Source organism: Lontra canadensis, unplaced genomic scaffold (genome assembly GCF_010015895.1).
Source record: "Lontra canadensis isolate GAN:19392208 unplaced genomic scaffold, GSC_riverotter_1.0 scaffold16, whole genome shotgun sequence".
Taxonomy (NCBI): Eukaryota; Metazoa; Chordata; class Mammalia; order Carnivora; family Mustelidae; genus Lontra; species Lontra canadensis.
In genome coordinates, this window is record NW_022631010.1 from 530,675 (window position 1) to 552,035 (window position 21,361).

Consider the following 21,361-nt stretch of genomic DNA (forward strand, 5'->3'; position numbering starts at 1 on the left):
CCTCCCCCTGCTCATGCTCTCCCTCTCAAAAACAAAACAAACAGGGGCGCCTGGGTGGCTCAATGGGTTAAAGCCTCTGCCTTCAGCTCAGGTCATGATCCCAGAGTCCTGGGATCGAGCCCCGTATGGGGCTCTCTGCTCAGCAGGGAGCCTGCTTCCTCCTCTCTCTCTCCCTGCCTCCCTGCCTACTTGTGGTCTCTGTCTATCAAATACATAAATAAAATCTTAAAAAACAAAAAACAACAAAAAATACTTTTCTTCCTCTGCCCCTCAAAATAAATAAATCTTAAAATTTTTTTTTTTGCAACTAATTTTGTCCCTTTCTTTTTGATGAAATAGCTTTCTACTACCAAGGATTCCCCACAGCCTGTTGAAGAGAAGGTCGGTGCCTTCACGAAGATAATAGAAGCTATGGGATTTACAGGACCTTTGAAATACAGTAAATGGGTAAATTCTTTTTAAATTCTTCTCATTTTCTTTTTGGGCTTTATGCCTTCTGCTCCTCATAGTTTTTTTGTTTGTTTGTTTGTTTGTTTGTTTTTTAAAGCTTCTGCTTTGCTTTTGTGAAATTCATGCATTATTTTGAGAGCTTCAGAATGTGTTGTGTCCCTGCCGCCCCATTTCGAGTCAGATCTATGGAACGTGTGGGTCTGGAGTATTCTGTTCCCTTAACCTGATTCCTTAAAAGTATTTCAGCACAAGCTAAGCCAATAAAACTGGGCTTTCCGGGACGCCTGGGTGGCTCAGTTGGTTAAGCAGCTGCCTTCGGCTCAGGTCATGATCCCAGCGTCCTGGGATCGAGACCCGCATCGGGCTCCTTGCTCTGCAGGGAGCCTGCTTCTCCCTCTGCCTCTGCCTGCCATTCTGTCTGCCTGTGCTCGCTCTCTCTCTTTCTCTCTCTCTCATAAAAAAAAAAAATCTTAAAAAAAAAAAAAAACCCCAACCCCCCCCCCCCCAAAAGAACTGGGCTTTCCAGGCTCTTGCTGTGTGATATGCTATACAAATGAGTTCTAAGGCAGTGGATGGGCAAAGTGTTCTGATGGATAGCATTCTTAAGGAAATGTTACTCTCTGATGAATCCATATTCATAAGTGATTTTTTTCACTAGGTCATTGTAGTGACTTTTGTTAAAATTTTACTAATAATCATTTTTAAATTAATCAATTTTAAGATTTATTACAATTCTTGGGGCGCCTGGGTGGCTCAGTGGGTTAAAGCCTCTGCCTTCGGCTCAGGTCATGATCCCAGAGTCCTGGGATTGAGCCCCACATCCGGCTCTCTGCTCAGCAGGGAGCCTGCTTCCTCCTCTCTCTCTCTCTGCCTGCCTCTCAGTCTACTTCTGATCTCTGTCTGTCAAATAAATAAATAAAATCTTTAAAAAAAAAAAAAAAGATTTATTACAATTCTTACGATGGAGGGAGATTTGCTAGCTATGTCATTCCTAGTCAAGTCTTGGCCTAGCATGTTATTTGCTTTATAGTTGTTGCTATAAATGAATGAATGTCTTCTGTGCATCAGGTGCGTATTGCCCCTGGGTTTTATAAGTGCCTCTAACCAATTAAAGTAATAAAATATTAGCCCAATGTGTCTCCTGGTGCTAGCGTTTCTCTAACTTTATAGCAGAAATGCCTTTTAATGTTTTTCAAGGTTGCTAGAATGTTGGATAAGCCTAATCAGTCATACGTTATATAGCCATCAAAACAAGTCAACACAAAGCAGTCTAGGGAGGACTTTTCTAGAAAACTTCGTAGCTTTGCCACAAATGATCAAATAATTCCAATTATACCATTTTAACAGGATGGATTAAAATTAGAATTTCAGTTTTGTTACAGACTTTACTTGTAGTTTCTCTTTGCAATGTCTGGTTCTCTTCCTAACAATTCTCACTGCAGCAAGTGTAGCTTCTCTCTATAATCTCTTTTTTACATAAATTCTGAAAAGCTAATGGTGATTCCACAAACATTTTGTTTTTAAGGGGCTTTAGAAAGTATAGAAGGTAACACATACACAGGTAATGATGTTCTTGAGACTCTAAGATTATGAAGTGCCTTCTTAATCGTCAGTGAAATATTAGTTATATTCATCAAAGTTATCTTTTTTATATCTTAATCTTTTGGCAAATGATAATCATTGATATATTTGGTAATGTTTTTAACAAGAATCCTTTTTCTTATGAGAAGGTTTGTGATTATGGCATTTAAAACTTAAAATATGTGTTTTGTTTGAAAATTAGAAATTAAGAGAAAAGAGAAATGAGAGCAGAAAGAAAAAAAAGGGAAAAATTTACTGTTTTATTCATTTCTTGATGGTTGAGTTCCACTTTGTTGCTACCATTGCTTTGTCTAGTCTGTTTTTTTATGATTCCAGAGGGAAAGTTGGCTACCATTTGGAGGATTACTAAATCATCAGGAAAATTTCTTCACTGTTGTAGTTTAAGTTAGCCTTTGATTTTTCTTGGTTCCTTTGCGACTTCAACTAAGTACTTAATATTTGCATTTTAAAAGGCTTTATGATGTGCAGTGTCTACTTTCGTAACCTTTATTTTTAAATTTCTGACATCAAAACATCAAACATGACATTCTAGTATAATTTCGGTGGGAAACATAGGTATAACTTTACATTTGGAAAGACTGCAAGCCCTGGGTGCCTGGGTGGTTCAGTTGGTTAAGTGTCTGCCTTTGGCTTGGGTCATGATCCAGGGGTCCTGGGATTGAGTCCCGCATTGGGCTCCCTGCTCAGTGGAGAGTCTCCTCTCCCTCTGCTGCCTGCTCTCTCGTTCTCTCTATTTTAAATAAGTAAATAAATAGAAAGAAAGAAAGATATATCGATTGCAAACCCTTTTTGGTAAATTTGACTCAGATATCTGATCAGGCTCTTGGATTATACTGGAAAGATCTTTAAGTTTTGCGTTTTTACATGTCTTTCATTAGGGAGTAAAATATGTGCTTGACAGCAGTATCAACCATCTCCCCCATTTTTTTCTGTAACATTTTCATATGTACTTTAATTTTTCTTTTAGATTCATATTTAGGAATTTAAATGTAGCTTTTCCTTAACCTGTTTGTCTTGAAATAACCAGTCTTGGGACACCTGGGTGGCTCAGTGGGTTAAGCCTCTGCTTTCGGCTCAGGTCATGATCTCAGGGTCCTGGGATCGAGTCCCGCATCGGGCTCTCTACTCGGTAGGGAGCCTGCTTCCCCTTCTCTCTCTCTGCCTGCCTCTCTGCCTACTTGTGATTTCTGTCTGTCAAATAAATAAATAAAATCTTAAAAAAAAAAAGAAATAACCAGTCTTTTCCATTATCTTTATGTAGCAATATCAGACAAGACAAGGACATTTCCCATGTTCAATTGCATGTCAAATAGGCAGTTTCCAGATTAGCATAAAGCCAAGAAATGATTTCTGTTCTGGAGGACACTGACAAACTGGAATGTATTCAGAAGTGGGCAGTGGCGGGCACCTGGGTGGCTCAGTGGGTTGTTGAATGAAGAGTGGTTGAAGGAAATAGGGATGCCTACCCTGGAAAAGAGAAGACATGATGGTTCTTCTCAAGTATTTGTCAAAAAAAAAAAAAAAAAAAAAAGAAGAAAAGAAAAGACTTAATCTAAGTAAAGTATTCCACTGGGCAGTGGACTTTTCATGAATGTTACATGAAGCAGATTTACATTCAATAAAACAAAAGTCTAACAAGAACTGTCCTTCAGGGGGATAGGTAACCTCCCGAGGTCATTGGACTTGTTTGAACAGTGGCCCAGATGGTTGACTGTGAATCAAGAATGCTGTAGAAGGAATTCCAGTACAGAATAGAAGGTTCAGATGATTTCAAAGCCCCTTCAACTCTCACAGAGCTGTTAGTGCAGACCTTTTACTATATTCATTTTTCATCTTGTAAGATGGCACAAGATGCAGTAGTCAGTGGGAGAGCTGATTTTCATTTCTTAAAGCTGCCTGAGGTGCTTGTGTTTTCATCAGAAACACTGATGAAGTCTTCCAGAGTTACAATGAAATAAACATGAAGTCTTCTGAGAACCAGAACAATTTGTATTGACTGGGTGGAATTTAGTGCACCTACCTCTTTAACTTATATTAATGCATGAGTCCTTGAAGAAATTCTTTCCCCAAGTTGTTATTTCCAGTCCCTCTGTGATGGTCTTAGGGGACTTGCTTTAGACATTTGTCCAGGAAAATGGCTCACCCAAGTATAAAGGCTTGGCTTCACTGCAGGAAAAGTGAGGAACTATAAAATGCTCCTGATTGCCACATTATGAGCAGTGTATAAATACACTGGTGGTCTGGTGAGGTCTTCATTATTTGTAATGGATGCTTTCTTCATGAACATGTTGTGGGGGAAAGCCTTCTTCAGGGAAGATTTGGGTCTTGGTGGCAAATCTGCCTTTCTTAGGTAGAATAATTAATGAACCTACAGGACTCTCTTTATGTGAGGATCTGGAGGAAACTGTGGAGTTAGAAAAAAAAAATCAAGAAACAGGCCATTAGAAATTTTATTTAAAATTGTAAATATGTTGACATTTATATACCAGTACCCACATTTGACAAATATTAATTTTTGCCATATTTGCTTTAGTTTTATTTTTTCCAAGATAAACTTTTACAGAAAGTAAACTAGCCCATTTCTCCTTTCTTCTCTTTCCCCACCAAGATAATTACTGTTCTAAAGTTGGTTTTTGTCATTCCCTTGTACATTTTTTATCTTTTACCACTCATATATTATCCATAAACAACATATATAATATATTGTATTAAGGAAAACTATCTAAGCAGTATCTCACTTTTCAACCTGTTTTTATTAGTCAACATTATGTCTTTGAGTGGAGATCTGATTTTTTTTTTCATTTCAACTGCTGAATAGCTAAACATTGTATAATTAAACTATAGCTTAACTATTCCTCTACCAAACACAGTTGTTTTAGCTCTTTCATAATGACAGTACCTTTTAAATTGTGCGTGAGTTTCTTGAGAGAGAGAGAGAGATGGAGAGAGAGAGATGGAATTGCTGGGTACTAGTCTATGAGTATTTTTAACTGTATTAAATTATATTCATGACTTGTTTTATCAGTTTATATGTCCATCAGGGTTTAAAGGTTCAGAATTATTTCCAACACTTGATACTGTCAGACTGTCTCATGTTTACCAATTAGATGGTGTGATATAGTATTTTTTATTTAGTTTGCATTCCTCTGGTTACTAATAAAGTTGAGTGTCTTTTCCTATGTTTACAGGCAAAAAAGAAAAAAAATTTTCAATGTGTCTATAGTTGAGGTAGGCTGTAAGCTTCGTGAAGGCTGGGGTTTTTTACTTCATCGTTCGCTTCTTTCTTCCTGATGTCCAAATCCACATCAGGTACTGAGTTAGGTACTCAATAAACTATTTGTTCACTGAAGTGAAGAGGTAACAGGAGTCCTTAACTCCCTGCCTGAGGATAGAAGTAGGGTGGTCAAAACCAAAGCATTAGGATAATGATACTAGGATGTCATTAGTTTGATCATGGTACGGACCAGTACTCCCCAAAATGTGTTCTGTGTCAGATACTTCCTAGAACTGCAGATGTTAACGAAGTTAAACAGGCTTCTTTTTCAGCCTGCTGATACGGTGAATTACACTGATTGATTTGTGAATGTTGAATCTGCTTTGCATTTCAGGAATAAATCCCATTTGGTTGTGATTTATTGTCCTTTTAAAATATTGCTGAATTTGATTTGTTAGTATTTTGTTAAGGATTTTTGCATCTAAATTCATGAAGCCTGTAGTTCTATAGTTTTATTTTCTTCTAATGACTTTGGTTTTGATATCAGGGTAATATTGGCCTTATAGAAAGAGCTAAGAAGTGTTCTTCCCTTTTGTTTTCTGGAAGAGTTTATGTAGATTTCATAGCATTTCTTTAGATGTTTGGTAGAAACATTGAGTGATGTTGCCATTGAGCATGGAGTTTTCTTTGGAGAAGGCTTTTTTTTGTTGTTGCAAATCCCATTCCTTTAGTAGATAATAGGACTATTCATGTTATTTATTCTAGGGAGTTTTGGTAGTTTGTGTTTTTTTCCAAGAAATTTGTCCATTTTCTCTAATAATTGTATCTGTTGTCCTAAAGGTGTTCATAATAGTCCCTTATTATTTTATGAATATCTCTAGGATATGTTGTGATAACTTCTCTGATTCTGGTAATTATTATCTTCTCTGTTTTTTCTTTATTCCTTGATCAGTTCTGTCAACACTTTATCAATTTTACTGATGTTATTAATGAACTGGCTTTGGGTTCTTAGATTTTCTGTGCTATTTTTCTGTTTCTAATTTTATTGATCTCTGTTCTTTATTATATCATTCTTTCTGCTTGCTTTTAGGTTTAATTTGCTCTTTTTAGTGTCTTACCATAGATTTTGTTTAAAGTGGCTTTGAATGCTGATTCATACCCATGTAGATAGATGTTTTTCAGTTGTTATATGTTTATTCTGTTTTCCCCTATATGAGCTTTACTCTGAAAGCCTTGAAAACCGGACAGACCTCAAATTAGCAAAGAAAAAATCTTAATTACAATTAGAGACATAATCCTTCTCTAATTTATTATGGGTTCTTCTGCCCATTAGAGACACTGCTGTTCTGACCCTAGAGTGTTTGAGAAATGAGCATGATATAGTGTTGGTTATAGTATTTTTTGGTGAATTTGAACCTTAATAACATAGCTTTACTAAATTCTAGATTGTTTTTTCTTCAGTTGCTATTTCATTCTCCGTTTTTGCATTTTTTTAGTCTGCATATTTGAGTTTGTAATTCTCTATCATTTTAAGAAAATATTAGCTGTTGTAAGACTTTTGTGGTTGGACTAATTTATTTAATTGTATCCTTCAGGAAATATTTTGAAAGTTCTTAGAAAATCTTCCTTACTTTAGCACTGAGTTGGTCTTCAGATCTACAATTTAACTCTTAAAAGAATTTATTTTTCACTTTCAGATTTATTTTTATGGAGGCATAATGTACATATAGTAAAATGTACAGATCTTAGGTATACAGTGAATAAATTAAAACCACCACTCAAGTCAAGATTCTAAGAGAATTCTTAGTGCTTTGGGAAGTAGTAAAATTTTGATCCTTTTACTATATTTTGCATTCGCTGAAAACCCTTAGTGGTAAGCACAGCCTTCTCTTAATCAGCAAACTATAAAACTAGGGAAAATATAGAAAAAAATGACTCTTTCCCCAAGGTGTAAAAAAGACATATAGAATAGATAGTAGTGCTTCTGAAGTAAGGTTGAAGGATTGAGGGGGTTTTTGGTTTGTTTGTTTGATTTTGGTCATAGAATGGGTAATTTTTTAATAGAAGGGGTTTCAGATTATAAAGAGTTAATGTGAGTGATGCTGAACAGTGATTTAGAGGCTCAAATGTGATGAAGTAAGTTTGAATTAAAGGAGAGATTTCATATAAATAAATATTGGAAAAATCTTTTTGACATTTTGATGCTAACTCATAAAATGTGAAAATTGTGTGAAGTCTGTGAATGGTTAGCTTTAAGAAAGAAATAATCTGTGTTGGTTTAGCTATTAAATTTGCCTAGAGACAGGTTTGGACTCATCCTCCTGGTTGAACAAATATAAGATGTTACGACTACATCTACTAGCACTGGAACATACTTGGTCATATCTTGAGTTTGGTTTTATTTTTATTTTTTTGTCTAGAAGATTAAGATTGCGGCCCTGCGCATGTATACTAGCTGTGTGGAGAAAACTGACTTCGAGGAATTCTTTCTAAGTAAGTTTACTGTTTTTGATAGTTCTGAAAAGGAAAATCAATCTACTTTTCATGGGGTGCCTGGTTGGCTCAGTCGGTAGAGCACGTTACTCTTGATCTTGGGGTTGTAAATTCGAGTCCCATGTTGGGTGTAGAGATTACTTAAAAATAAAATCTTAAAAAAAAAAACCACCTATTTTTCGTTTTTATGACTGGGTCAGTTTTGAGTCACTAGTGAAACAATTTTTCCTGTACAAAAGTGTGTAATAAAAGCTGCTTATTTTTCTCTTTTAATAGAATAAACAAGGGCAAAAAACCCTATAAGTAAGACATTTTAACAAGTTAGAAAAAAGAAGAAACCAAAAATTTGTCTAGTACTTTGACATTTTCCACACGTGCATCTTTTTACATATGAGTACTCATAGTAAACAAATCCTGTTTACATTCTGGATGTTGTACTTAGCATTTTGGGTGAAGTGAACTTTTTGCCAGTCATTCCTCTTTTATTTCTAGTTTTTAATTGTTTTGGTTGATGCCTAATGATTGTTTTCTTTCTGTTGAAGGATGATTGGGTCAAAGGTATATATACATACACACACACACACACACACATAATTTTATTATTTATATCCCATTGAAAGTAAATTGTTTTCCAAAGGGGTTTTGCTGGTTTAGATCATCACTGTCAGTTGATTATAGTGACATAGTATTCATTTTGATGCTGTCAACTGTTTAGTTACAAATAAAGTTAGTCAAGCAGGTACTTTTAAAGTAATTGAGAAAGTTGAAGCTGTTTCTAGTTCTACAGATTTTGGAAAGAAATGTGTGCTGTGCACATCTGTGGTTATAGCCATTATCCTGAAAGCCACAAACACTTGACTGTGTATACTTGATAGTTTTCATGGATAGCAAATATTTGCATAGAATTATGTTAATAATAAGGAAGATAGCTAGATGCAGTTTGGATTATTTAATAACTTTTGGTTTTTAAAAACCAAATGCAAGTTGTTTTGGTGATTTTATAATTTCAGCAGATCGATGTTATGTTAGAAACTTAAAATACATACCCTACTGAGTTGTAATCCTGATTTAGTGTCTACCTTCTGTTTATTATTTACTCATAGGGACAAAAGTAAACTTTCTTGCTTCTTTTTAATCTCTAAAAAATTCTCATTTAGGAGAAATTAGTCTGAAAGGAGAAAATATTCTTTATCTATTTCATGAAGAAACTATTAATATTTGAAGCTGGATTTTTCCTAAGTGATTTCTGGAATCCATCTCCCCAAGTATTTTTCATCAGATCTTTTTAAAAGTTCATCCTCAGATATCTGTTTAATATTTGATTCTATAAATAACTAATAAATTTATAATTATTTGAAATGATGTTTACTAGTTATCCTTGTCTTAGCCAGTCCTCATTATTGAAGATCCTTGAGTTAATATTATAAATTGAATACTGAGATTATTGTATGTTTAAGGTAACATATCATGTTTCAATTTATAATTTGTTGTTAACTACTAATAAAAATAAAAGTTTATACAAATTATTACCATTACATGCTGATCACATTTACATGGTGTGCTTTTACATTTGGCTCATTTAGGGGTTACAAAACCTTGTAGGATAGGAAGGACTTGTATTCTTGTTTTCATTTTTATTTTCTTTTCAGAAGCAGTTGTAACTTAAAGGCAAAGTGATTTCCCAAAGTTGCTTAGCTTGATCCTATGTTGTTTGGCTTAAAGGCCAGGAATTTTTTCACTATAACATATGACCTGTGAAAGAATGTAATTCCAAATTAGAAATTATAATTCATTTTAATATATTTATATGTTATTGTTTTTAAATAAGAACTATTCCTAGGAGGTATTCTATTAATATTACTAATTGATGTTTACATATATTAGAGTATGTTCACCTCAATAAACTTTGTTCTAGCTTTGCCCTTTGAAGTTGTTACCTGGAGAGGCAGCACATTTTGGTGATACCACTCTTGCTTATGGTTTTTTAAGACCCAGTTTAAGAATTGCCTTTTAGGGGCACCTGGATGGCTCAGTGAGTTAAGCCTCTGCCTTTGGCTCAGGTCATGATCTCAGGGACCTGGGATCGAGCCCTGCATCGGGCTCTCTGCTCAGCGGGGAGCCTGCTTCCCCCGCCCCCGCCTGCCTCTCTGCGTACTTGTGTTCTCGCTCTGTCAAATAAATAAATAAAATCTTAAAAAAAAAAAGTATTGGCTTTTAGACTTACAGCTTGTTCATTTGTATTAATGCTCTAGTGTGGTCCATCTTTGTTGTTGTTGGGTAGATTAAATTTTAAAATGAAACCAAAGTGGTTCTGAACTGTGGCTAGGAATAAAAAATGGAGCCAATCTGAAAAATACGATTTGGAGGCAGATAAATATCTATGAAACAATGAGACTTGCTTGCATCTTCTAAAGAAAGGTTCTAAAGAGTAGGCCAGGCAGGTTTGGGGTAAAAGAAGAGAATATATATATCACTTCCCAAGATTACACTTTTAAAGTGGCTGTTGCCTTGGATTTTTGGTATTTTAGGGCTTGACTTTTAGAGTCCTGAGCATTCAGTAGTTTTTAAAAAGGATAGAGAGGGCGCCTGGGTGGCTCAGTTGGTTGAAAGCTGCCTTCGGCTCAGGTCATGATCCCAGAATTCTAGGATCGAGTTCCGCATCGGGTTCCCAGCTCCTTGGGGAGTCTGCTTCTCCCTCTGACCTTCTCCTCTCTCATGCTCTCTCTCACTCATTCTCTCTCAAATAAATAAATAAAATCTTAAAAAAAAAAATAAAAAAAAATAAAAAGGATAGAGAGGCTTAGGTAGCTCAGCACTCTCATCCTTACTCTTCCAAAAAAATGAGGCCAGTGTTAATTCCTGAAGATTGTGTAAGAATGAGTTGTGAGTAGCCCTATAGCCTCTTGGATCGGCCCCCATAAAATGTCCAACTCTCTATCATCTCAGAGCCAACGTGTTCAAAGGTCTTGATCCAGTGACCTCAACCTTGGGGATTCTGACTGGTGAGATTTATGGCCCCCTGTTGTTTCCAAGATGTTCTGATGGTGTATTCCATTTGTGGCATCAAGGAGTGTAACCTCTGTGAGAATGCAGTGGTTTGCTAACTGGTCTTTTGGAGATCAGTTCTGTTATGAGGAGCACTTTGGAACAGATGGGGCCAATCAATAAAGTTTGTGTTGAATTCCATACTGAAATTCCGTTCTGTATGAAAACTGTTTTGTCTTTAGCTCTTAAGAGACTTAATACCTTGGAGAGGAGTTTCCTTAATAAGTTCTGAGTCAGTGATTGAGGTTCATCATTTTATTGACTCAGTCTTAAATAGTGCGCTATTTAAGATATTTTAAACCCTACTGTTTAAATAATTCACCGAGAAACAATAGTAAATATTTATTGAGTGCCTATTAAATATTAACATTTTGCTAAACATTTCATAGGCCTTATCTCATTTAATCCTCACAAATCCCTATAAGGTAGGTTCTCTTGTTCTCCCCATTTTTACAGAGATGACATAGGCACTGAGAAGGCTAAGTAACTTTACCTAGAGTCACGTAGTAAGTAAGAGGTACAGTCAGGGTTTTGAATCGGGAGGTCTGACCTGGAGGCTGCATTAAACAAACAACTGTGTTAATCCTGCCAATCCATAACAGTGATGAATTATTTAATTTTATCCAGCTTGATATTGAGGAAGAAAGTACCTAGCCTCAGGAAATAATGCGCCAAGCGTGTATTGGTGAAAGAGTGTGATCTTGACAAAAGGCAGTAACAGATTTTAACTTCGACGTGCTTAAACACAGTTTTTTGAGCTGAAGATCTACTCTGTTTTTGTGATGCTTATGGTCATTCAGTGGTCTTACTTCTCAGGGCTTTACCCTGTGGGTTTCTGTTCTGGCTCAGCTGGGTACAGGGAGTCCGTATGCCAGCTCTTTTCCCATCGTTAGCCCTGAGCCGACCCCCAGGATGGAAAATTGTGACCCAAGTCCAGCTGCTGGCCTGTCTGTCTGTCTGTGCTTTCCAGCCCAAGAATTGATTCTGTCTCTGAGAGAATTGGAAAGGCTCCTGGAGGCTGCCGAGAAGCTTTGATGTAGAGGTAGCAGTTGAACAGATTGTCCTTTAGAAGCAGCCAAATTTCATTTTCCAGATTGAAAGACAGACTTCCAAGAAAACTTTTCTTTTTAATGTTTTGTTCTAGCATCCAAAAAAGACCCAACTTCAGATCTGGGCTTGAGAGTTTCTCATGGCTCTTCTTGTTCTAGGTGGAGGGTGGTTGGCCCACTCTCCGATGGCATGTGTCTTAATAGCTGGATGGTTGGCCAGGCGAGCCTTCACCTCCCTCCTACTGGGTTCCAAGAGGAAGTCCACTTGACAACTGCTGGGCACCTCCCAGTAAGCTCACCAGAGTATTTTGGTGTCACTTTGTGACAGATCTGGACTTAAACTCCAGCCCAATCACTAGCTCGTTATATTGTGGCTGCCCTCAAGTTACTTAGCCTTTTTGATCCTATTTCCTCATCTCTAAAAGGAGGATTATAATGCCTCCCTTCAGGGTTAAAGTGAGAATTAAGTAAGATCATGTATTGCCATGACTAGCAGTGGACCTGGCAGAAAATACGGGCCCTTTAGTGAATGTTAGTTTCTGATACTAGTATTAGAGAATTAGTTAGCGATTAAGACCACAGGGCCTGAAATCAAGCAGATCTGAATTTGATCCTAGATGTTTGATTTCGTAGCTGTGTGACTTGGGCAATTATCATGGTCTCTAAGAGTCCATTTTCTCACCTGTCATTGAGGGTATTAGTAATATCTACCTCATAGGCCTGTTGGTAGGATTCATTGAGTCATGCATGTAGGCATCAATTACAATGTCTCACACAAAGTAAGCCCACAAGGAATGCAGCTCTTTATTATTATTGGTAGTGTTAGTGTGCTTCACAGAGGTTCTGCTCTGTGTTTTCTCTCCTAGTGGCCCTAGTTTGTTATCATTTAGTACATTGTATTGTTTACAAGGCAGAAAATATCCCTTTTTTCTTGAGTCATTGCTCAAAGGGCAGATTCTACTCGAAGGGCCCAAACTGAGCACTGATACTCACTTTTCTTCATCTTCTTGCTCTACCTTTTCTCCCTGTCATGTAATAGGGAAGGTGCATTCAGTGGGGGACCCCTCATCTAGGCCAGAGGCATTTCCTAGAGATCTGAGAATTGAGAGGCATGGATGTCTAAGCAGTGACCTGAGTTTTAGTGTCTTAAAGTTTTGTCATTCCTGGGGGGTGATGAATGGCCTTTTGTTAGATGTAATCTGCTTTCCTTTTCAACTACAGCTCCCTAGAGCCTCACTTCTTTCTCCTGGTCATTTATTTTGGGTGAATCATTCAGCATACCCAGTATGTTCGAGCATACTGGGTCGCCTTAAGGAAGAAAGACAGGAAAAAGAAACTAGAGGAACTTAGACTTCTCAGCAGGTCAACAGTGAAAAACACTTATACTTAAGTGTGGTAGACAAAGTAGTGTCGGCCTAGCTTTCCAGATGAACTTGAGACTAGGAAGGGAAAATAGCATATAAGTTGGAAGGAACCATACAGATCATCTAGGCCACATTATGCGAAGTGAGAAAACTGAGCATCTGAGAAGAAAAGCGATTTGCCCAAGGCCACACAGCAAAGTGGTACCAGGGCTGGAACTAGAAGGCTGGTTGTCTGACTGCATTCAATGCTCTTTTGACCCATCATCTTGCCTTGGTTCCACTGGCCCTCTCTGTGGTCTCATAATCAGAGAACACTGTAACTGCCATATATTTGAGTTGAACAGATTCTTACCAATATTTAAAATACAGTCAATATTCCTTCTCTAAACCCTCACGTATTTATACTTTATTGTTATTTTCTAGGGTGTCAGATGCCTGATACATTCAATTCATGGTTTCTTATAACTCTACTTCACGTCTGGTAAGTGAGCAATTTAAGTGAAGTCACCAAATTTTTTTTTTTTTTTTTGAAACACTGCTAACTCGTAAGGTATAGCCTTCAGCAGGGCTGATGATGTGAAATGGCAGTTATTCAGGCATTAAAAACTGTTCCTTTCATTTTAATAACTAGTGTCTTAAAGCACATTTTTATTAAAGGTCAAAGCATAGTCCCAGAAAGAAACTAATATTTGTAAGCTTTTCTCAAAGAACACCTAACTTGGTGAACAATGCTATCACTATCTCTAAGAGACTCTGTGAGCATGGATGGAAAGTTCTCTCCCTTGGCTGTTTTAGGAAAGTTCACATTTACGTAAAAGTGGTTTGAATTGTGAGAATCCGTGGTCATTTTCATTGCTGGTCATCAGAAACCTATAACAAATTATAGCGCTGACATTTACGCCTGTACCTCTAAAATGTGCATACAGGTTAAATTCATGCCAGGTTTGTTGCATGTAAAAATATTTAACACCTTAAACAGTATATTTTTTCTTCAGCTGCAAATTAAGTAGCCAAAAAAAATCAATTTTTCATCTAATGTTACACAGTATTAAAGGTCAGAAGGATATAGGAGAGACGTTGAAGTGGGGGCTGGGGAATGCATTTACTGAACTGCCAGATCTTGGGAAAGTAAATTCTGGAGAACTAAGTTTACTACTTTGACCATAGTGAGTATCTGAGGAACGTGGGGAATGGTTGCCCTGTCAAAAGGACCCTTGTTTGAGACTCCCTTCAGCTGAGCTTTGCATCACAGGACTGACTACTATATAAAGACTTTTTGGTTTTGATCGCCTCTGAAATATTTCTCCTTCTGAACTCCCATAGTCACTGAGATTGGCTAAGGGGCACAAGGTAGCAATTTATTTTATGTTATTTTTTCTAAGCGGGTACTTCATTAAGTGCACGCTCTGTCCTGGGAAGTTTGCTGGGAACTAGCAGTGGTTCTCAAGAAGCTCACAGTCTAATGAGGGAGATAAGACATTTAAAATAGTCAGCGATAAATTGGAATGGCTAGGTTTTATAATAAATCTGAGTAAGTAGTGCCTATGGGACCACAGAGGAAGCCGCAATTATCAAAACCTTTACCAGTTCTGCCTATTTTTTTTGAAATATACAGTCTTTTAGTCAGGCAGCTGAGAAGGCAGACTACCCTCTGTCTGAATGGTGAAGGTTAAGGAAAGGTCTAGGGAGGGCAGCTGGATATACTGAGAGGAAAACCACTTTTTTAAGAGGAGAGGACTGCAGAGGTGGCACTGCAGAATTACTCACTGGAAAGGTGGGAGGGCTGAAAGGAGGCTAGGCTGTTCCCAGAGGAGCTCAAAGATAATATTCAGAGCTGGTATGAAAGACTCTTTATTGCCCATATAGCTAGAGGTATCAGAGTTAGAGGGAGTGGATGGCAAAATAAAATATATAATCCCTGTAACCACATCCCAAGGTCAATCCCTGACTAATAGTAGCCAGGAGAACCTTGAAACTACTTAAGAGTTCTTTCAAGATAGCCACCATTTCCAGACATGCCTGCTGCATCTTCCTTGCTGAGGTTGGTTCTAATTTCTCAGAGGAGTGGGGAGTACTGCTACCGGTTAAGTAGGGGGAGGGCGGCTGTGTGCCTCAAATGCACACTTGGTCTCCCCTCCACCCTTCCTTTTTAGTTCTTAGGATCTGCAGGCTCTGGTGGAATGAAGTGGTAGCTTTTCAGTTTGAATCTGGAAACTTTTACTGAGAACTCGCTGGGCGTTAAGGACTGGGGGCTTTGGAGAGAAGGGCATGTGCCTTCAGAAACAGTCCAGCAGGTGACAGGCAGAAAGTACAGTTGCTCGAAACGGATGACATTGAAAGATGTGCTGTGCCCAGGGCACAAGCAGATTCGATGCAAGGACAGGGAGGTGTGACTAAATCCATATTTGGTGGTAGTGGTTGGAGAGAGTATTGGATAAAGAGTGGCTTTGTGGTAGGAGTGACATTGAGATATACCATGAAGGGGGAGTAGAATTTCTTTCAGAGAAAAGGAGGGCATTTTAGGTTGAGGGAATATCAGGGGCAAAACACAGAATGTATGTTCAAGGACATGAAGTATTTGAGGACAGCCACTTGTCTGAAGTGTCTAGAGCAGGTTTGTGCAGGAGTTTTAATGGGAAGCGTTGCCATAAATGTAGTTTGGGGCCCAATTGTGCTGTCACCCTCCAAGAAGAATTGGGGAACCTTTTTCTTCTAGGGCAGAAGGGTATTAGGAGGAGGAATGGATCCACTCCAAGTCTGTGGAGAAGCTATGTTTTTCCAGGCCTGTTCTCTTAGCCCGAAGCTCTAGGAGGATAACTGAGGGATAGCCGTGTCCGGTATTACAGGACTCAGTGGACTTGCCAGAGATGTGTAAGGTTGAAATACCTCCTGTAGGTGGTAGTATGAGGGAGAGCTATGGAGGCTTAGAAAGCAGTTACAAAAGTAGAAAGAGTCCTTCCCATCCCCTAAGAAAAAAAAGTAAACCTGAATAAACAGAATACCTTGGCAGTGGACTTTTCAAAAAGCTTCCTTGGGTTCTTGAGGATGATGACTCCTTGTTGGCTCTTAGAATAGAGACAGGATTTCTCACCTATTTCTAGTTCCCTAGAGGAGGTGTTGATGATTCCCTTATCCTGTGTGTTTTCTCTGGTTCCCAAGTTTTTCTGTGTATTTCCAGTTTCTAGAGGGCCTTTATCAGTTGTGTATTCACGTGAGCATGCAGCCGCAGTGACGATGTGTCCTCTGTCTCTGCCGAACAAGATTAGTATTGACTGTGGCTGCTGAAAAATTGTTGAGGTTGCTCTCTGGGCTTTCTTGCGTCCAACTGTGGACTTGATAAAGGCAGGCCTTCTCTCTTCCCTGTCCTGGGCAGTCACATTGCAATCCCTTAAGGTATCCACACCAGAAACCAGGGAGAGCTCCTTGACTTTTCCCTTATCCCTTCATCTGTTCTCAAACTTTTTTGACCGTGAACCACAGTAACAAATGAATTTTACCCTACAACCGAGAACACATACATCTCTGATACTATAGTTTTAAAACTTGGCCTTATGATGCCAGATGGTCTCTGATATTTTCTATTCCATTTGAATTCATTATAAAAAAATTTTAAGATGTCACCCATTAAATTGATTTTACTGGATTATAGGCAACAGTACCTGGAAACTGGTCTTTGGCCTCCAGTTTCCATCTTCACGTGCCATTGGTCTTCTCAATACAAATTGGATCAGTACACACACACACTCCTTAATATTCTCCATTATTCTCGGGACAAAGTATGTTTCTTGGCACGGTATTCATATCCCACCAAATACGCCACCTCTGCTAGTCTCATGTGCTATTCTAGGTGCCACTATCACCACCACTCCCTCCTTTACAAGATAAAATAGTATTACATAATAGAAATATCAAATCTTCTCTACAAAGCTTTCTTCTGTCCAGAAAGCCCTTCTCCCTGCTCTCCCCCTGACAAACTCCTGTTTTTCATTCAATATCCAGTTCAGATATCATTTCTCTTTGAAGCCTTCGCTACCCTTCAAAGGCGATAATTAGTTCCTCTTCTGCGTTTTCTTAGTATTTTAGACACTTCTATCACAATACTCATCATGTAACATTATTATATTTTACCATATTGACTTTATAGATGGTAAATTTATTGAGCGCAACAATTTTTTTTATTATCTTTTTGGAAAGGTATGAAAAGGAGATATTTCTTCCCTCAACTACATGTCTTCCTCTTAGTTTGTATCAGTAAATGTTCAATAAGTAATTGATGGGCCCAGATCTGGCTTGGCTCACACAACATTTGGAAGGGTCCTGGCACTGTCTTTTGGTTGGGTGAGAGTGGCAAAGCTCCACTCCTTCTTAAGTTTCTCTGGTGGTTACATGTATGTAGCTGGAATTTATGTTGGCATTTGTAGATTTGTTGGAGGTTCCCCTTTTAGTCGTGGAACACTACAATACCTTCTAGATGCAGAGGTTAATTTTAGGAAATGGAATGGAATAAATAAAATTAGAATATACTTATGATGGAGATGGGATGCAGGGAATAAATTGCAGTTTGTATTTTTTTTTTTTTTTTTTTTAAGTAATCTCTACACCCAGTATGGGGCTCGAACTTATACCCTGAGATCCAGAGTCGCATCCTTCACCGACTGAACCAGCCAGGTGCCTCTGCAGTTTGTATGTTTTAAAAATTATTTTAAAGTCAGGTGTATCATAAATGTAATAATTACTAAGCCTTTTACTAATATTATCTTTTGTTTATTTTACATGTCCCAAGCAGACGCGCTCCTTTTCCCTCTGCCCCTCCCCGCCTACTCTCTCTCAAATAAATAAATCTTAAAAAAAAAAACAAACCACACAGATCTATTTGATTTTACAAACGGGGAAATGATTTTGGCAAGTTTAAGGAATTTGTCACAGGCTTTTTCATCTGTAATGGAGGATCTGAGACTCAAATCCAAAGCTAACTGTTTCTTCTGCAATCCCTTTTATCCCCTTTTGATGGTCATGGGGATGGGGGCTTCTTCCCATGAACAGGAACAGCATAGCACTGACCATCAACTGTACGAAACTGTGTTTCTTGGTGCTCACTGTCTGGGTTCTGGGGGAGGCAAGAAGTAGATCTGAAAACAGTACAGGGTGATAAGTGCTCTGTGTAGGTCTTATGGGAGCACAGAGGAAGGGGGGACTGCTTGGGGATGGTCAAAGGAAGCAGTTGCATTGGCCTTCTGGGGTCTAGAACCAGAGCACATGGGGTCTTGAGGAGTTATTAGGAGGGTAGGAAGTAACTGTAAGCCACTTTTTAAGACTTTCCAAGTGATTAAGAAAGATGTTCACTAGAAGGAGAAACAGGACAGAGAGGAAGCATTTTGACACTTGCTTTCTATTTTTTATTTTAAGAGGGGGAAACACTGGAACATTTTTATGAGTGGGGGGGAAGAAGCCTCTGGGAAAGAAGAGAAGGAAGTAAACTGCGCTGGTGGGAAGGGGGTTGGAAAACAGACTGGTCCCAGTCTCCAGCCAGAGAACTGCCCTGGCAGATGCTCCCGGCCTTTGCAAGGGGGCTCTTTAAAATGGCTACAGCAGCTTTGATGTCACTGTAGGCCTGTAGGCTCACGCTGGAACATCCAGCAGCTCTAGACCTGCTAGATATGCTGAGGCCTGGCCATGTGTACATCCTCACTCTCCATTCCCCAGCCAGTCACTCTGTTCAAACACTCACAAATGTGGCTTTTTACCCAAACCGAAGGCCTATGCAGCATCATTTTATCAACATTGCATAACCTAAAAGCACTGGTACCTGCTACCCAGGAGCTTGCCCTCTGTAGTGGATCTGACAGGCAGGCCCCAGGCCAGGTGTAGTTCTTGGAGGAGGCTCACTGTCAGGTGAGATGGCTTCAGGAAGTGCCTCACCCCACTTGTCTGTTTGCCCACAGACTATCTTGTGGCCCCCACACTCCCCACACTCCCCACACTCCCCACATAAAGGTTAGGCTTCATGGGGAGGGAGTTTAGGAAACCAGGTGGAGATAGCCATGTACACAGCCCTGGGGAAGGGTAAGTATGCCAGCTCACAAATAAATAAACTCATTCATTAGCACACTGCTGAGGCTTGAGTGTGGGCATGCAGGCTCTGCTTCCTTGGCCTCGGCTGGTGGCAGAGGAAGGGAAACAAGCTATGTGAAAGTCCCCTTTGGGATTCCTTCATAGCAGCCAGAGTGACAGACCTGCCTTGAATGCCCACTAGTCTTCATTGAAGTCAAAATCTGATCCACTCTGAGCGGCTTATAAAGCACCATGAGGGAGAAACAAGGCCAAAACACAACTGGCATTGTCGGAAGGCCCAAACAGAGCAAGTCATACAGGGAACTGAGAGCTGCCAATATATGGCAGGAGGTCAGCGTCGAGAATAACAAGAATTCTTCCCTCCCAGGTTTAGGCAGAGAGGAGCAGAGCATGTCTAGGACTCTTGTTCCTTTGAACTTTTGCAGAGAGTATTGCTGTCTTTCTCCTCTTCCTTGTCTGATCCAGCAGGAAGAGGCTCTTGGAGCTGTGCTGTCACAGAATGGGGGAGATAGCCCATACTGACACTGCCCTGGGAGACACTGGCTTGGGGGAAAGTAGGGGTGTTCAGGCTTCATTCCAGCTCTGTTCTTTTCCTTTGAGCAACCTTAGGTTACTCAAGTAATTATGAACTACATTTTAAGGTTTTCCAAATGATCAAGAAGGTGGGATGGAGGGGAAACATTTTTTTATTTCTTATTTTAAGATGGGGAGACACTGAAATATTTTTATAAATCTAGAGAAAGAAACCTCTTTACTTCCTTCTCTTCTTTCCTCAGAGTGTCAGTTTTGTTTTTGTTTTTGTGAAATGGGAACAGTTAAAATTGATTGAAAGAAGGGCACCTGGGTGGCTCAGTGGGTTAAGCCTCTGCCTTTCACTCAGGTCATGGTCTCAGGGTCCTGGGATTGAGCCCTCATCGGGCTCTCTGCTCAGCAGGGAGCCTGCTTCCCCCTCTCCCTCTGTCTGTCTCTCTGCCTATTTGTGATCTTTCTGTCAAATAAATAAATAAAATCTTTAAAAAAAATGATTGAAAGAGTGTGAATGAAAGTGCATTTTCTTTCTTTTTTTTTTAAATAAGATTTTGTTTATTTGTTTGAGAGAGAGAATGAGAGAGAGAGGATGAGAAGGGGGAGGGTCAGAGGGAGAAGCAGACTCCCCGATGAGCAGGGAGCCTAATGCGGGACTCCATCCCAGTCCCCAGGATCATGACCTGAGCTAAAGGCAGTTGCTTAACCAACTGAGCCTCCAGGTGCCCCAAAAATGCATGTTCAAGTGACAGGTCTGATATTAGAGGATGTCACAAATGGCAGTAATCACTATTATTTGCCACAACATCTTAGCCCTTTGTTTTTTGAGATGCCTAGTGAAGTGAGTCTTTTTCCCCTTTTCTCTGCCTCTGTGCTTGCCTTTTAGTGATAGTTGGGAGCCAGGACTAAGACTTAACTACTCCTTTTTTTTTTTTTCTTTCCTTTGCTAGCTGGGCTATTTGCTTTCCTTATATGTAAAGGAGATCAGTATTATTTATGAGCCACTGGAATCACTGAGAGACAAGGATGGTACTGCGAAGCTTAAAACCTCAATAATAAATTGTGGGTTTAAGAACATCATCAAACTTGGGAGGGGTAATTGGAATTGCTCCTAAACAGAGAGTAGTCTATATACAGACTAAGTCTATAGTTAGAGTAGGTGCTTAGTAAATACTTACTAAATGAATGATTAAGTTCATTATTTAATACAAGAATATTTTATTGATAGGTTCTTTCTTTGTAAAAAGATTTTTAAAAGTAGTCTCTTTTTAGGGCAGTTTTAGGTTTGAGCAGAAGATTATCTCTTTTTTAAAGGTTACTTTGCATTTTTTTTTAATTTAAATATTTCATTTATTTATTTGATGGACAGAGATCACAAGTAGGCAGAGAGGCAGGCAGAGAGAGGGGGAAGCAGACTCCCCTCTGAGAAGAGAGCCTGCAGCGGGCTAGATCCCAGGACCCTGGGATCATGACCTGAGCCCAAGGCAGAGGCTTTAACCCACTGAGCCACCCAGGAACCCCTACTTTGCATTCTTAAGGACAGTCTT

At 39.0% G+C, this 21,361-nt stretch overlaps 1 protein-coding gene across 2 annotated transcripts in view; it reads left to right on the forward strand.

Annotated features, from left to right (window-relative positions):
* LOC116868473 (ubiquinol-cytochrome-c reductase complex assembly factor 1) overlaps window positions 1-21,361 on the forward strand; it is a 96,414-nt gene that overhangs the window by 24,773 nt on the left and 50,280 nt on the right. For both annotated transcript variants that reach the window (XM_032858798.1, XM_032858800.1), the window contains exons 4-6: window positions 340-447; window positions 7,687-7,759; window positions 13,641-13,698. In XM_032858798.1, coding sequence (XP_032714689.1) covers window positions 340-447; window positions 7,687-7,759; window positions 13,641-13,698 — 239 coding nt within the window. The remainder of the gene's footprint in view (window positions 1-339; window positions 448-7,686; window positions 7,760-13,640; window positions 13,699-21,361) is intronic.